The 18,041-nt window shown below is 40.9% G+C and overlaps 1 protein-coding gene across 4 annotated transcripts in view; it reads right to left on the reverse strand.

Moving 5' to 3' along the window:
• Window positions 1-18,041, reverse strand: part of ptprub (protein tyrosine phosphatase receptor type Ub) — a 203,580-nt gene that overhangs the window by 11,761 nt on the left and 173,778 nt on the right. For 2 of the 4 annotated variants that reach the window (XM_086310942.1, XM_086310940.1), the window contains 8 exons: window positions 17,077-17,094; window positions 14,647-14,683; window positions 13,668-13,765; window positions 9,684-9,800; window positions 8,560-8,714; window positions 7,042-7,177; window positions 6,210-6,359; window positions 1,370-1,684 (listed from right to left, as the gene is read on the reverse strand). In XM_086310942.1, the coding sequence (XP_086167068.1) occupies window positions 1,370-1,684; window positions 6,210-6,359; window positions 7,042-7,177; window positions 8,560-8,714; window positions 9,684-9,800; window positions 13,668-13,765; window positions 14,647-14,683; window positions 17,077-17,094 (1,026 nt within the window). The remainder of the gene's footprint in view (window positions 1-1,369; window positions 1,685-6,209; window positions 6,360-7,041; window positions 7,178-8,559; window positions 8,715-9,683; window positions 9,801-13,667; window positions 13,766-14,646; window positions 14,684-17,076; window positions 17,095-18,041) is intronic. The other 2 variants (XM_086310943.1, XM_086310941.1) reach the window with 1 other exon arrangement.

Genomic DNA, 18,041 nt, shown 5'->3' on the forward strand with positions numbered 1-18,041 from the left:
TTAAATTGTTTTTGACTCTTGTAGGCTGCATCCTTATTTTAGGACTGTTCTCACTTGTTTTGAATGCTTTTCCTTGGGCTACATTACTGGACTGCAAAGATTTCTTCTTCCTTTATTGCCAAACTGATGAGACCCAGTTGTACCTGTCCCGCAAGCTTAATTATTCAGCAACCTCGTTCTCTCTGCACAACTATTTATGTGCCATTAAGGACTGGAAGCTTGCCAATCTCCTTAAGCTTAATTCCAACAAAATGCAGTCAGGTTGTGCCAGCTTTTGGCTCTTTCACAGACTATGCGTTTCCTTCTGCTACAACTCGAGGAGTTACATTTGATCAGCTTCTCAGTCTGGTTTCCTATATTACTACCACAAGCTCATTAAATCCTGTTTCTTCCAGCTGACAAATGGCTTGAAGAGTGAAATCATTACTTTTCTTTAGGGACACAAAAGCAAACTACACGCTTCATGTTTGCTCAATGCTTATAATGATTTCTTATGTCGTAATCAGAAGAAACTATGTGAAAGATATGATTATGCATGACCACATGGAAAAGACAGGTCTGCTGGGGTAGAGAAATCCATAATAACTTTTCAGCATATTGTTGTTGTTGTTAATTAGCCTTCCGCGCTCCCCGTGGGTTCTGTTTTAAGACTTTAGAAAATGGCAATAACGTGTGGCAGTCACAGATCTTATCTGTTCAAATTCCATGACAGTTTATTTCTTTTTTTTTTTTGCCTAATGTCATCTTAAGCCCTTATTTACCTGCTCCAACCACATGAAATAGCTAGTGTTCAGGATTTAGCCTAGCAAAGACTTTAAAAGTCCTGAAGGCTAAAAAGGACAAGTAATGACCACTAATCTCATATTATGTTTCCCCTAATTATTTTTAATATTGTTGGTTTAAAAATAATTTAAACCAAATTATTTTTTAAAAAAATTATATGCTCGTGAAAAAATGTGAGCTAGTTAAAATAAATCTAAGATGTGGCTGGAGGGTAATGCAAGCCTATTCTTCAGAGATGTAGCTTGAGAAGGGAAGGAAAAACTGGGGCGAGCGTTATCTAGTCATGCCTTGAGATCAATGTGGTCAGGGATCAAAGCCCAACAAAATGGCATGAAAGAACTAATCCCGAGCACAGTAAGATACAGAAACTGTACAGGCGGGGGATGTCAGGGAAAGTCTCGAATAAACTTCATACAACCCCAAGACTGAGAGTAAAAACTTGCACAGCAAACAGTGGCTCCTCTGTGTGTGTGCGTGCTCGCGTGCGTGTGTGTGTGTCAGATCTCAAATGTTTTAAGACATCTCTCTCTTTTTTCAGTGTCAACAAATCAATGGCAATAAAAAGTACCTAACACTTTGACCTTACCCAGGCAGAGTTTGACTGATTTAGCTGGTTGAGCATGACCACTGCCGTGCAGCCGTAGTCAAAAACCAGCCGCCAAAAATCGGCCGTGGTGCCCGGCAGAGGGTGAGGGGTCACAATGAAAGCAGCCTGCCGGTGGAAGCTGTCAGCGAGAGCAGCGTTGATGTAATTGTTACTCTCCCCTTCTGTCGTGACCAGGAACGCAAGGGCGCGATCGGGCGGGAGGACATCCATGCTGCGGTTCTTCTCTCGGTTTCTGGGTAAGAGAGCAATGCTGCACTCCTCCACATCCACGTGGGGAGTCACAGAGTTCAGCGTCTGAAAATGGAAATGTGTAAGAGGCCAGGTGAGAGGAAGGTGAGGATAAAGTGAAATTTGAGAAACCATTTAAAAGTGGAAAATGTGAGGGGTGATGAGGCACTGCAGAGAAGTCTGAGATCTTAGGAAAGAGAAGGAGGTAGAGGAAGTGAACGAGACAGGAGGAGGGAGGACTGGAAAAAAGAGAATACAAAAAGACCAATGATGGTAATTGGTTTAGTCTTTGATACACTGAGCATCAGCAAACTAACTTAAAAGGAATAAAGCATAAGATTGGCAAACTGCGTAACAAAGCTGAGTGCAATAAAACAAATAAAAAAGAAATGTTGCATACTAATTATCCATAATGAATTTAATCATTATTACATTAAACAACTTGAAAAAAAATATTTGAATAATTAATGTACAGCATCAATAATAGATCTGTGACTTGCTGATCTCTCAGTGCTACCAATTGGCTGTTAGCCACCGGATGACAGAGTAAAAGGCAAACACAGCTCTTTGGTTGGTAGGGAGGCTTTTAGCATCAATGCCTGACAGAGAAGTTTACAGGATCAAAGCAGGGAGTGAAACACTTTCCTATATGAAAAGGTAACTGCTCCCTACATACATCCATCATAATTTATACAATATGCATATTTTATGAGGATTAAATGGCACAAAATCATAAGGAGAAGTGCAAGTCTTTTTCAGAAGCACTTTGAAATGCTAAGTCACAGTGTGTGCTGGTTGAGCAGCGAGCGGCAGAGGAAGGTGAATGAAGCAGGTAAAGCGTTTTGGAACACAGCTGGCTCTCCTGTCTCCTAATCAAAACCTAATAAAATCTTCTGAGAGCACATTCCTTTAAACCACTCGAGGGGACATAAGTGGCAAAGAATAACAATGGAAACTAACATCATGTTTCATGTACGCACACATACATTATAGATGCAAACACGCCACGCAGAGATATCTATTAGTCTGTTCCTTTATGCGCTCTTTGTCGAACTGATGTGTGCGCTACAAAGAGCATCTTCGTCTCTGCATGCGTGTCTGTGTGTTTATTTGTTTTTCCCCAAACAACCGTTCATCCTTTCTCCTTCATATCTGACAGGCGTGTTTGAAGTTGTTTGGATGAGCAGTTCACATATTTTGGTTAAAAGTGGACTGCATGTGAGATATTTATGGAACACCTGTGTGGTGTAGCTGCAATTACCGTGAATATATTCTCAACCTGTGGGAAACCACGCAGTGGAATCCAGGCACACTGAAAACACCTGCTAAAATAGTCATGTGAAAAAGAAAGTTTTCACGGGACAGTGCTGTCCGATGAAATGCTTCCTGTTTCTTTAAGAATTAAGAGGGTAAGTAGCAGAGGTGTGGACTCGAGTCACATGACTTGGACTCGAGTCAGACTCGAGTCATTAATTTTATGACTTTAGACTTGACTTGAAAAAATGTTCTAAGACTTGTGACTTGACTTGGACTTTTACACCAATGACTTGGGACTTGAATTGGACTTGAACCGGTTTACTTGAAAAGACTTGATATTTTACCCCAAATATAAAATTTAACATGCATATTATATAGAGATTGAAAATGTGACGTCATTCACGGGTAGAACCGCAAAGGATTCTGGGAACTCGTGGCAAGCGGTACTAGCGCACGCAGGCTTTCAATTAAAATCAGTTATACAGCGATAAAAAGAAACACAAAAATGTCAAGAAGCCGTTGTATTATTAACTGCAATAGCCGGTCGCATGACAGCCACGGGAAGCCGACGGGTAAAGAGATCGGTTGTTATCGGATTACCTCGTTGAAGAGAAATTGTTCGAGCCATGTTTCCGAAGTAACAGACGCGACGGATGGCCTGGATTGCAGCCATTCAAAGGTCAAATATAACGTCCCAGAACCCTCCAGCTCACAGGTTAGTCTGCTCCAAGCATTTACACGAAGGTCAGTCTGCTGTTGTAGTTAATGCGTCATTTTTCTTAACATAACTGGTGATATAGGTTACAAGCAAGTCTGGCGCTGAACAGAAATTGTCGCGCTATGCTCCTTTGTTTATTGTGCATAAATAGTGAATTGTCCTGACAGAATATTGTGTTTCTCCTCTGTTATTATGGTACATTGACAAAAACACATACTTTTATTCACAGGATAAAACAGGTTTTTTGTATCACTAATTGCCCAGTACGATTACAGCATACAGTATTATTGTCACTGCTACATTTCTGTGATGCTACCAGAAATTATTTCCACTACTAATTAATTACCGTTGAGCTCAAAGGTCCTATTAATAAACGGTTAAGGAATGTGTATTTATGAAGACGATTTGTGAGACTGGTAAACTTATGATACGTACGATGGTCTTTCGTTCTACACGGTGCATTTCAAGGTCCTGCACCCATCCTTTGGTAAACTGTACCTGGGCTTGTTGCAGTGACCTGAAGTTACTAAACTTCATGAGTGTATGCACTCACTCCAAGAACCGTATAATTATAAATATGCATATAAATATGCTACGATGAGATAGCTGACTTCATCTAACTAGCAAATGTTGTCCAGGCTACGTTGGTGATACAGTTTTTTTAATGTGTATGATATTTTTGTCATGCGATTTTAAAGCCGGTCCTACAAGCGCATCCAAGAATAACATGCAGCGTATCTCAGAACTGTCGGTGAAAATTATTCTTGGAGCTAGGTTTAATTGAGCTGCATTTTAAAGAGGTGCAATTTCACAATTTGTGTATATTTTCTAAGTTCACTATTTTGTCATGTGTTGAGAAAAACACAGATTTTAAAATTACATGGTCTAATATTTACATTTAGCATAACTGCAACATTATTTTTTCGTTGTTTTTTTTTTTTAAAGACTCGAAAGGACTTGAAATTCAAAGTTTCAGACTTGTGACTTGACTCGGACTTTTACACCAGTGACTTGAGACTCGACTCTGACTTGCCTGACATTACTTGAGACTTGACTTGAGACTTGAGGATAAAGACTTGAGACTTACTTGAGACTTGCAAAACAATGACTTGGTCCCACCTCTGGTAAGTAGCAGCCGGGTGCTGCTAATCATCTGCACTTGGCTAATTGATCATCAACAATCATGAGCACCTGTAAAAGCACATGTTTTGGCTCTTTGGTGCTCTGGAGGGTTTAAGTGTGTTAACACGTGGGATGTCCCCTCTTTCCGAGAAGCAGACATCCCAGGAAAATTCACCCTACGGTCAGACCGTGCAGTGCTCAGAGAAACTGTAAAAGATCCAAAAGCTGCTTCTCAGACTCTGCAGTCCTCAGCTAGCATGTTAAATGTTAAAGTTCATGACAGTACAATTAGAAAAAGACTGAACAAGTATGACTTGCTTGGAAATTACCTAAATTTGAGTTCCATCTGAACAAACCACAAGATTTCTGGAACAATGTCCTTTGGACAGACCAAAGTGGAGATGTTTGACTATAATGCACAGCACAACGGCACAGACACCTCATACTAACTGTCACAGATGGAGGTAGAGGTGATGATTTGGGCTTGTTCTGCAGCCACAGGAGCTGGGCGCCCTGCGGTCATTGAGTTGACCGTGAGCTCCTCTTCGTACTAACGTATTCTAGACTTAAATGTTAGGCAATTTATTTGACAGCCAACGCTTGGTTGAAACTGGATCATGCAACAGGACAATGATCTCAAACACAGCAGCAATTCTGTAACAGAATGGCCCAAAAAAAATCAGGGTGTTGCAATGATCCAAGGTCCAAACTTCCGGCTGATTGATGGTTTGATTGCTGTGGATAAATGAATGCCTGTAAACCTCAATGAAATAAAGTAATCTTATAATGACGAGTGGACTAACAAAGTCATACAGAAAACAATTCAGCTTCATGTTATTGTTGCTGACGGTGCTTATTGAACCGTGAGATACACTATTTTCACATAACTAAAGTGGCCCAAATTTCTGTCTGTGATCGAGTTTTGTCTCCTCTCTCATGCTCATTTCTGTTTATTATCTGAGTTGTCTCTATGTTGGTCCTTTCTGTCTTCACTTTCACTTCACTCCCCCGAGAACATGGCTGGCTCTCCCTGAGCCTGCTGTAGCTGGAAGGACTGTTTGATCGTTGGTGTGCTCTCTCGAATATTCTGGGGTCTTTACCTTACAATAAAAATCGCCTTGAGATGACTGTTGTTGTGAACTGGTGATATATGTTAAAAAAAAAGAACAAAAGAATTGAACTGAATTGAATCAACTGCCTGCAGGCGAGGGTGTTTAGGGAACACTGGTTACAGCCTGAATGTGAGATGCTGAGAGAGCACTGGAGTTAAAGCATTGGCAGACAGCCTGAAACTCACAACCTGTGAGATACATTTATCTTACTTTCAGCTAAAGAAAAGTAAGTGCATGTCCGGTGACTGTGCTACTATCTGAATATCAGCCAAACAATATTAACTAAATTGAGCAAACCTACACTACATAACTACAAATGACTTCTAACTTGTACACAGTGGATCATTATTATGGCTCATTCTGACTTTGCAGCAACACTGACCTGAAACTCCTCTCGAAGCTGAGAGGAATTACTCTGAGAATCCACTCGCAGCATCTCTTTGTAAGTGACAGCAAACTCATTCACCAGGATGGCCGTCTCTCCGCACAGACACGCCTCTAGAATAGCATCATGGATGAAGATATACTGCTCCTGAAAAGACAGCAGGTGACATAATTTAGTTCATCGTTCTGGCTTTTGAATAACACATCAAAATATGTTATCTGAAGGTTGTAAGCAACCAGATGCTAAACACTACAAATGACGCAGGTTAAAACAGAAGCAGGTGAGAAACGTAAGTAGTTGTAAATAAATAATCGAATAATAGTCAGAATGGGAGAAATCTTTCATAACCCGCCTTGTTCTGAATTAAACATGTGCTTTAATGTTAGTGGTGTATCAAGGCCGCTAGAGAATAAATAAATATTTATTTGTAAACAAACACATGCAGTGTGCATTTAATTAGTGCGCCCCTGCAAATAGCTACAAATGCAATAAACAGCCAAGTCAACGTTGGATTTACATAATAAGAGGTAAAAATGCAAATTATGTGCACATCAAAGAACAGCACGTGCCTACACAGCAAACTGACAAAGAGACAGTCTTTTCTCTAAAACTTTAGCCGTGATCTTTACATACATCTAGAAGTGGGAGTATGGAAATGTACCCCCCTCACTTTTTGAATTCCCAAACAACAGAAGGAAAAAAGGAATTTTTACAAGCTTGGCTTTTCTGGGGGGGTTTGAGAAGATTATATTAAGGATCGAGATGTCACCTGCTAAATATGTGACATGTGCAAGAAATTGTGATTTCCTGGCTGCACTGCTGTCCTCACCTCCGTTTGAATCATGTTGATACGTCGAGAGCAGAGGGTTTTGACGCAGTTGTAGATATCCACCACGCCCTCACACTCGGCCATGTCCAACATGACATCCAGCACAATGTAGCAGCCGGTGCGACCTGCCCCCGCACTGCAATGGAAAGACCATCTTTTATAAGGAATTGTGTCTTAAAACATTAAAGGTCTGTGCATAGGATATGAGGGACCCATTGGCACAAATGGAACATGATATAATCATTGTGTTATAAATAAGTAATCAATATTGTTTAAATGGCTAAGAATGTGACAGATCTGCCCAATCTTATATATCTACAAAATGCAAGTACATGGGTCAAAAGTTCTCATACACTCATGGGCATGAATGTCATTGTAATTTGGGGCTTTTAATGAGCTGTTCTTTTTCCAGATGGGATTGACTGGACAGCATACATCTTTGGTGGCTTTAAAAAACAAGAAATGGCTGCTCAAGTTTGAATTTATTTTGGATTTTCTCTCATCTACACAGGGTCAAAGGTATACATATAGGCTGAAATATAGACATACTCCCCAAAATCTTTTAATTATTGGTGATTAAGATTTTAAGATGTCTCTAACCTTGCCTATTAACTACTCAGTAATGATCAGGATGGAGTACAACTCACATTATCTCTTTGCAGTATAAAAAGGATTTGTTTGAAAGGAGTCACTGTACTGGCTGATACTCAAAGCAATGGGAAAGTCTAAAGACCTCGGTGAAGATCTAAGAAGGTGAATTGTAGAGTTACGCAATTTGGAAAGTATTCTTAGAGCCATTTCTAAATAACTGCATAATACAAGATCATCAGATCAAACAAGTTATTCGGATGTGTCACTACTTTACCCGGGTTTAGAAGAAGAAAGTTGCCACCCCAGAGGAGAGGAAGTTAGGATGTTCAGGAACAACTCAAACAATAAGACTCAAGCCTACATGAACCATGAACTGGAAACTGCTGGAAACTTCAGTCAATGTCCACATTGAAACAAACTTGAAGAACTGTGGAGTTGTCAAACAAGAATGAAGCCTCTGCTTCAAAACTGTCACCTTCAAGCTCAACTGAAATTTCTGGCTGCCCACATGAACAAGCCGAAACCGGAGAAAGGTCTTATCGTCAGACGTTTATTGTCAGAACTATTAGTGGGGACGTATATATAAATATATTTGACCCTGTGAGCATCAGAGAAAATCCAAGATAAATTCAAACTTGCAAACTCAATTCTTGATTTTTAAAAACATTAAATATGTTTGCTGTACAATTCTTCCAACCCCGAAGAAAAAAAAGTTGAAAAAAATCCTTAAAAGCGCAAAATTACCATCACATTCATGCCCATGTTAGAGCGACACATAGATATCTTATAGTAGAGTGCAGCGGTTTAGTGAGAGAGAGAGATTATACATATCTGTTACGCCAACATAATGTATAACAGTTATAAATACAAAAGTTTATCAAAAGGTTATTAAAACATATATATAGCACTTGCAAGGGCTTACGGTACCTGCAGTGAACCACGACAGGGCCAGCATCAGGTGGCGTAGAAGCTTTAACCCTTCGTATAAAAGCCAACAATCCAGTGGCATGATAGGGCACCCCGTGTTCAGGCCAGGATGTGAAGTGGAACTGACGTACCTCATGCTTGGTCGAGTATCCTCTCTATCAACAGAAACACAGTGCACGTTAGTAGTTCAGGGAAAAAACAAAAACCATTGGCATTCTAATGCTAGCAATAGCCTACAGGCCTTGATCTCGCAGAAGATATGCTACAAACTATTCAGAGACTTTTTCCCTCTGTGATAGATGTGACAAATTTTTTTGGTTCAGAGTGAGGACACCCAGGACATTATTTACGCGGGGTGTTAGGTCTTCTAGGACAGTTAGGCCTCTGGGCCCCACATGTTAGGAGCAGCTGCAATCTGACAGATGTGCAGAAAGGAATTACTAAGGCTCTAGGGAGCTCAAGGAGGGGTAGCAGCTTTCTCCTTTCTTCTGGGAGGCTGCTGCAGTCACGTCCCAATTTCTTTTTCCATACAGAGATGACAAAGTAAAGCAATGCAAAGCAAAGATTTGTTGAAGACAGAAATCCAAAAAAAGAAAGTAAAAGAGCTATGAAAAACAAGCTGTCACCAGCTCGCAAACTCATGCCGATTTGAATAAGCAGCAGTTTGTGCCTGTGGAGAATGACTGTGACAGTGTGATGATAATGCTGTGTTTGTGCCACTGTCACTCCAGCACTGCTCTGAGCCCTTCCAATGAGAGATCCCCCAGGAGATTGACAGGATGGAGGCCATCAGGGGCACGGCACTGTAACAGCTATGCTGGAAAGACAGCAGGGGCATCCACAAAGCTACTGGTGTTAATTCCTCTCAGTTTAACACATGGACCTCGTGTCCATCAGCAAACCCCATCTAGTATCTAATCCCTTCTATTAATGCTCTACTTCTAATCCAAATTCCTGCTTCGCCAGGTAACATGATTAAGTTGTGTTTACATTGGTGAATCACAGAAAGAGATGAAGCAAAAACAGAACAAGATAAAAGGAATGTGTTTACGAGTAATCACAGATGATGTTCTACCAGGAAAGAGCAATCACAAACTGAGAATATAAAGAAATGCAAAACTCACCCTCTCCACAGCAAAGGTGCGAACTGTGTATTCAGCGAGTGTCTCTGTCTTAAGAAGAGTGATTTTGATGTCACCATACATCTCGGTGTCCTCTGGCCAATATTTGCAGCATTTCACCTGTTTCAAAAACGCGAAGGCGAAGTTTTAAACAATATTCAGAACTGCAAAACTGTAGAAAACGTGAGAGTAGTCAGTCTGCAGACAGAGAATAGTCAAGACACAATCTATTTTTTAAGTTTTAAACTTCTTTTTCTCCTTTTATATACTATCAGCATGTTAACAAATGGCTCACTGTGTTGCGTGAAATCACTACCCACACTTTTATTGAGTGGATTAAGCGGGTTGGTTTATGGTTTTGTGCACAAGCCATGCATTTATAGACTCCATCATGAACCGACGGCTCTCTGCTGAATTCCCACTGACAGGCAGCGCTAACTCAAGCAAAAGATCATTGGATGTATAAGATCTTTCTCAAATCTTTTCACAAAAGACACTGGAGGCTCAGTCATCTTTACTTCCTAAAATGAAGAGTAATGGTCTGAAGGCTTAAGTTAGGGTTTGTTAGATAAATCTAAGAGCCCCCCTAGCATGTTTCCTCGTGTCAGTATTGGGTTTCTAGGGACTAAAATCCTTCCTGCGACATTTGAAATGAAAGCACTGCATTTAGAGAGAGCGCATAATAAAATACTACTCTTTAAAAACACAACCAAGCCATTTTCAACAATTCATTCCAAAGTAAAGGAGATAATTGTAAAATGCATGAACACTATTCAAAATAATGAGATGATAATAATAAACATGAAGTACTCAATTTCATGGTTTAACGAGAACAGAAATATAATGATGTGAAATTTAACAAGTTAAAAAAAAATTATTTATTTATTTATTAAAAAAAATGGGGTTTTTTTGGGGGGGGGGGGGGGTCCACACTTCAAATGATGTGGAAGAAAAAAATAACAACCTGTTCCTTTGCAGATATCTTATCTTAGAGAGTAAAGAGAAGAACAACACAATAATCACATACTGAACAGCAGGGCAGTAATCTTTTTATTGTACCACCACCCAGTACAATGGAGGCAATTCTTTTTAATTTAATGGATGTGTTATTTGGATTCAGCCACACAGACCACTTCTCCAAACTGGACAAACGACTACTGTGTGATTTTCACCATCCGCCACAGTATATGTTTCTCCCGGCTCGAATGAAAAGGCTGGAATATTTAAGGTGGGATTTAAAGTAACTATGTTTATGTAGGGTAGAAAATAATACTGCTTAAGTATAGCAAGCAGAGCGTGTTCACAGACAGCAGCTCTAGCAAAGATACTGTATATATGCATTTGCAAGAATTGCAGTTTCATGATGTTTGAAATGCATGCATTCACCAAAAAACTCCACAGTAGCACACAGAGACAGGTTTGTGATGATTTCTGAACATGGTACAGAAAGTTAAAGCCATCTTTAAACAGTTTTGGCAAGGAATTGACTGAGTTCATTTATAAAAGTAAAATTCAATAGGACTTTTGGTCCATCCTTGGGCAATACTTTAAATATATTGTTTCTGTCAGATGTGCGGTCAGCCAAAGCTACAAATTAAAATTAACTTACTAAAAGCAACAAGTTGCTGTTGATGTGTGTTTACAAAGTATCCTTATATTCATCCCAGCTGCCCGCTAGCTAACAGAACCAGCCCAGTGTTGGAGCAATAGAAGTCGTCTCTGAGGCAGAAAAAAAGCCGTGGGTGCACTCGGCTTCAGAATAAAGCAAACACTACAACACAATAACATCAGTAAACTGCACACTTTATCTGAAGATTTCTAAGACACATCTTGAAACTTCCTTTATTTTTGAAAATGCATAACAGCAATCTGAAAAAGTAAATATAACTGTCTGACTGCAGCTTAAGACATTTAATAATTTACCCTTGAACCGTCATGCAGCTGTTTTTCCTAGATTTATAGTGTACATATTATTGATTAATGCAATCTGCACCACCCTTACACAATGTCAGGCTTTTTTTAACTAACCTCATTTTAGCTTTTCTTTTGTTGTTATCACTGTTGTCTGTATCAATGTTTGAACTCTCCCATAATGACCCTTACTAGGTGCCTGTGGCACAACTTTGCTGTTAATTTATTGTTTATTGTAGACTATACTATGCTGCTGTAACACAGCAGCAGGCTAAATGAGGGATCAATAAAATAACCTCCCTGTCTAACTGGTTAGGAGGTAAATGAGACAATTATGATAGGATACAGTAAGTTGCTATCACCAAGCCAGATAAGCAGGGAAATATTCTCTTTTGGTGTTTTGCAGCATTAGCTTGGCATGAAATCGCACAATAAACTGCATGTGTGTTAAATACAGGCAGTTTAAATAAATCCACCAGAATCTTTAAATAAATCTACCAGAAGCAGATGGCTGGCTTAATGACATAAAAGGAAGGAAACAATTTGCCTGGTACTGTCCAAACAAAGGCTGAGTCACGACAGAGTAAAAATAGGACGGCAATGTCCTTGTGATTAGGAAAGAAAACAAAGCAAACAAGAATGGTGGCTGCACAAAGATTTCACTGAACCTTTGTTGCATTCAGTGACCTGTTACAACTTGTAACAGCGACCAACTGGTTGCCCAAAGGTTGAGCCGCAACACCCTCGACTTCTGACCAACCGCTTTCAATCACAAGGCAATTGCAGGGGTCACCGGGTGGGAGGCAACGTGTCTCCAAACACTCATTGTGCGAATTGAACTGACTGCAATCAATCTCAGATACATCGGTGAAAGTTTGCAGATAACTGGCATAGAATTTATAAATACAGACAGATTGCCAACATGTTGCAATCAATCTAAGTCAATCTGTGCTTCTCAGCAGTAGGGGATGAAGTTCAGCTGATTGTATTCTGGTTACACGTCCAGATAATGATCTCTCTCTCTCTCTCTCAGGTAGAGCAGGTCCTCTACTAATCAGAAGGTTGGTGGTGCAATCCCTGGTTGCTCCAGGATATGCCAAATATCCTACGTCAAGACACTGACCCCTAGTTGGTCTTCAATTGTTTGTGATTGTCAGCAAGTTGTATAAAGCGCTTTGAGTGCTTAGGTAGAGCAGCAAAGTGCTATTTAAAGACCAGTCCATTTACCATATAAAAGCAAGGTTGTCAAGGATGTTATTCTCCACTTAAATCACCATCCAGCAGCAACTACCTATGTGTGGAGGAGTTTCTGTTTCAGTTATGAAGTTGTGACTCAATCTGAATGTAATTAACTGAATTTGTCTTTAATGTGACTTTCTGTGTATATTGGAGGGAACAGATTTGTATTTGTGTTGACGTATCACAGTTAATTGCCATATTAAAACAAATATACTGCATGTAATTGCCAACTTCCCCCCATTTATTTGCAAACTGAGCCTGCCATTTTATCGTCTTGACGCAGCAAAGCCACTTTGATGATGGCGAGTGACTGCCAGTGGTTGAAGCACTGGCCCCTGTCTCCAAAGCAACCATTTCAAAAGGGCAACGTTGCACTCGGCTCCAGTAGTTTTGTCTCCCGTGCGACTGTAGCGTAAGCTAACAAAGTCTGCAGGTCAGCACCTCTAAAACTAGTCATTTACCATACATTTAGTTTAATCTGTCCAAAAAGCTTCCAGTTCACCAGATATTATCTTTCTGCAGTACTCGTTTTTTTCCAGTCAGTGCTAACTCACCGCTGCCTGGAGCACGGCGCACAGAAATGAAAGTAGTGTTGATCTTCTCTTGTCCACTTTCATCAAAAGTGTTTAATTGCTCCTTTCACATGCTTGTGGTATCACATCATCAATAAACCATAACGGCCTTTAGGCTGGAGTTTCCATGCAGAGCAGGGTTGCAAACGCATAAAACGCCTTTCATATTGACACCAAAAAGTCCCCTCATGATAAATGTGGTCTTTTTCTGAACACTGATTGGTGACAGGGACGGGGGAGGAAAAGGAGAGTGTACATCACTTACCCTGCCAACCTCCACCAGCTTAGTGATCATGACGATGCTGAAGCAATTTTCCTGCCACACCATCCTCCAAAAATCATAGAGAGTCTCCTGCTTAGGACCTAGTGGGAATAGGGAAGAAATAACAGAGAAAGAGACAAAAACGGCAGCATCAAAGCCTGCCCTCTCAATAACGGAGTTTCTGCTGTGAAATTTTGTATTATTGCGACCTAAGTGTCCTTTCTCAGATGGAAGGGTACTGATCTTTCGAGATTGTGCCATCAATAAAGTTATTGGAAATTCCAGGCAGGCAGAAGTAAGAGGCAATGGGTGACAAAACAACAGCAGTAGCTGATGATGAAAGCCTGGGGGACCGCCAGTCACTCACCAGGATCTGAGCAGGAGACGTTTAGGAAGTGAAAAACAGCTTTAAAAACGGGGATCACGTAGGAAGAAAAAGCTCTGAAACAGGAAAGTGCAGCTGACATCTTCTTTCTTTCCTTTACGTTTCATCTGCCTCTATCTGTTTAACAGGAGGGAAAGGAGGTGCGGGCAGAGGATGAGCAGACCCTTAGGGATTCTGTGATAGGAGCTCCCTAGAAACTTGCTCCTCCTAAGAGGGAACGCTCATATTCCTGCAGATCCCAAGTGACCATCTGAAGCAAAAGTGCGTTTGAGCGACAGCAACTGAACTAAAGGTTCTCTGCGTGACAATGAACACATCGCTCCACATGTCACAGAGGCTAAGAAGCTATAATTAATGTGTTTAATTATTCAACTCTACTCATAATTTATTCAGTGACTTCCCTAACACAGGCTCCACGGTTTGATAGTCACACTATCACCTTTGAAATTGGCAGAGAGATGGTTTTGGCAAGGGACTGTGCATGAGTAGGATCGTTGGCTGGATCATCTTCAATTTATTAAACTTCAACAAAAGGTACTCGCTGTACTGAATTCCCGCACACACAATTACACACCACAGCCTTGCCGGGATACTCACCCTGAGTGGCGATGAAGTGGTTGGATCGATGGTAGCCCTGAAACAGAGAAGAGGGATGACATGCTGAGTAAGCGATCTGCACCATAGGCACAGCTGTATGGGTGTCTCTCTCTCTCTGTGCTTCCCTCTTCCTTCCCTTGTTCCCTACATTCCCCTCTGTAAAGCCTGGTTTCTGTCTAATTCGTCATTGCTGTCTAACCTATTGACGCCTCCAGACCGCCTCTTTAGAATAGAATTGAATAGCCTTTATTGTCATTGTACAGAGTACAACGAAATTGGAGTGCCACTCCCTTGGTGCAAGTTTCAATAATAAATATAAATGTAAAATATAAAAAGTACAAAAAAAACAATCGTAAGTACTCAAACAATAGTATGTACAATATATACAGGATAGCAGCATTAATATAATGACAGTGACGGTATGGAATAGGTTCAATTGTTTTTGTGCTTATTTACTACGGTGATAGCTCTGGGAAAGAAGCTATCCCTGAATCTGTTTGTCCTGGTTTTATGTGACCTGTACCGTCGGCCTGACGGTAATAGTTCAAACAGTTGGTTGCTGGGGTGAGAGTGGTCCTTGATGATATTGCCAGCTCTGCTGAGGTACCGAGAGTTTGCAGTGACCTCCAGGCTGGGCAGAGAGCAGCCAGTGATCTTCTGGGCTGTGTTGATGACCCTCTGCAGTACTTTCCTGTCTGCAGCTGAGCACCCTGCATACCATGTTGTTATGCCGTACGTTAGGATGCTCTCTATGGTGGCTCTGTAAAATGTCACCAGCAGCCTCTCCTCCAGGTTGTTCCTCCTGAGCACTCTCAGAAAGTGGAGACGCTGCTGGGCCTTTTTAACCACCGCTGTAGTATTTGCAGTCCAGGAGAGGTCATCAGATATCTGCACGCCCAGAAACCTCATGGAGTGTACCCTCTCCACACAGCTCCCGTGAATGTAAAGTGGGGCCGGGTCTGCTCTGCCCTTCCTGAAGTCCAAGATAAGTTCTTTAGTTTTCGTGGTGTTCAGTTGGAGGTTGTTAACTGAACACCACTCAGTCAGTCTGTTGACCTCATCTCTGTAGTCCGACTCATCCCCCCTTGAGATGAGTCCAACCCTCGTTGACTGCGCAGACACGTGACGAACAAGCGCAGTTTCTTGAAAAACTGCTGACATCCCTAAAATAAGCTATTTATTCAGCTTGTCAGGCTAGCTAAGCAAACAATGCCTAAAAAGATATGATAAAGAACCTACAGGTGTGCATTTCTAAATTTCAGGTGTCCGGTTTATTTAGCCATCTCTGCCTCGGAGTGCCTACTCATAAAAATAAATCAATTTTCGTTGGAGATGCTATATGCACTGGGCGACGAATTAGCAACCCAAGAGGAAATTTCATCCTGAAATTCTTCCACTTGTCACAAGCCATACAGCTGGATCCGTGTCTTGCACACGTTACACATCAATGCACGACACCAGCAGTCTTCAAGAAGAAAATCAAAAGTACACAGCAAAGTTTTCTGAAAACCTTTATATCAAAGGATGTGACAACATTTGATATAGATGACAGACATTTTCATATGGCGAGTATGGGTTGAATATGAATGAACAATGAGATGTCACCTCTACAGCCTTGAGGGGGATAAACATGACAAAGACCACCTGAGGGACTTTGAAGCATAAACCCTTTTCAGGATGAGCAAACTGTTCAAAGGAGGTCCTCCTGGAAATAAGCACTGCTTAGCTAACCTTTTAAACGAAAGGAGACAACTGCCTTGAGATTGTATGAAAACATCAGCCAGAAAACTGCATAGATGGTTCCCTGTTTGCTGAGAGGAGCAGCTGGAATGATAATTGATGCTGCAATTACTTAACTTACAGGAGTCCGTGGAGGGGGAGAAGGCAGGTCAGGAATAATCTGAGAAGACTGCCAAGCCCACAGGCTCTCATCAAATCAGTATGATGAGGCAATCCATGTTGATAACACTATTTTTTTATCTTTTTGCAGAGGGCATCTTCGTAATATTTTGAGTCCATCCACATTGCTGACGGATTGCTAAACTGAATCGCATCCACTCAGATAAATGTGGACATGTTTGAAATGGAGATGGATGACCAGTGCTGTGAGGCCTGCTATCCACAATTTCTCAGGCCCTGGCCAAACTCTATCAGCATGAATGCCAAGCTTTCTCCATATGAGACGGTTGCCATAACAACCGAAGATCCTCCATCCAGAGAGAGGACACATCTCTTTGTGTTCATTTAAAATCATGAGCTAAAAAGGGCATTTCTTTTGCATTTGATTGGTTTAATGCGCACTAACCTGATACACCCTGACCTTTGAGCATTTGTGGATAGAGGACAGTGGAAAGAGTAAGGGGGAAGGGGGTAGAGGGAAAGGGGAAATAGAGCAATGGCAGGCAGAAGAACGAGCAGTTAAGTACTTACTTCCCTGTTAATCCGAATCTACAGGGTCCGAGGTCGAGGAAGTGAGGTGGGAAGTAGAAAAGAAGACATATAGGCTAGTTAATGAAAGAAGCTTTAGGAGGTATGGTTAGAGACAGCAGGGAAGCCTGCGTGTGCATAGGTGTTGATGAGAGAACAGCAAGAATTAGCTTCATCGTGTGTTAGCGCAATGACTTTGTGTGAATCAGTGACCTAAGGCCAATCATGTTTGATCAACTCTCTTATCTCTCAGTTGTGTTTTTGTTCAAATTTGTGTTTTCTTTCCTTTTGAATTTGGCTTTAAAATTATGCAAACAGTATTTTCATTGCATCTCGCAAATTCAAAGCAGCTAGCAAGCTTATATTAGTACTCTGCTTATTTAGCATTTTGCTCTCGTTGGCAAATTCATGATGCACAGTTAAACAGGGCGGTAGTCCTGCAGTTATTCTGCATAACCAGATGATGTCTTCTTTATTCTGCATTTGCTTTAACTCATGCACTGCATATAACACTTAACAACGGAATGTGGTGTGTTAGTTACTTATTTAGCCACAAGATTTCGATACCACACTCAAAAATTCTTTTCATTTTTTAACTTTTAGTCTTTGGCAGTCAGTTCATGAACAAAGCCGAGTACAGCTGTGCTACCGATTTGCAATGAGGAAAAAAGAAAAGGAAAAAGCATTCTCCCGTTAGGCCGGAGCTAATTATGCTTAATATTTATCACTTTAAAGCTTATTGGTGCACGCCTTACCTAACAGGACTTTTGAAACCGTACAATCCAACCAGCGCACCGAGGTCTACGAACCAACTCCTCTTGGACATTCTGAGATCCAGACTTTGAAGCAGAGTCTTTTCAGTGGTGGCTCCTAATCTTTGGAACAACTTACCTTCTTACATAAGAGCTGCACAGTGTCTCTATCATTTGAAAACACTTTGAATAACCTATTTTTTCTCCCTTGCTTTT

The sequence above is a fragment of the Aulonocara sp. 'chitande type north' Nkhata Bay genome, linkage group LG11 (genome assembly GCF_057382095.1).
Source record: "Aulonocara sp. 'chitande type north' Nkhata Bay isolate Kocher_YH1m ecotype deep benthic linkage group LG11, A_spYH_male_GT1.1, whole genome shotgun sequence".
Classification (NCBI taxonomy): domain Eukaryota; kingdom Metazoa; phylum Chordata; class Actinopteri; order Cichliformes; family Cichlidae; genus Aulonocara; species Aulonocara sp. 'chitande type north' Nkhata Bay.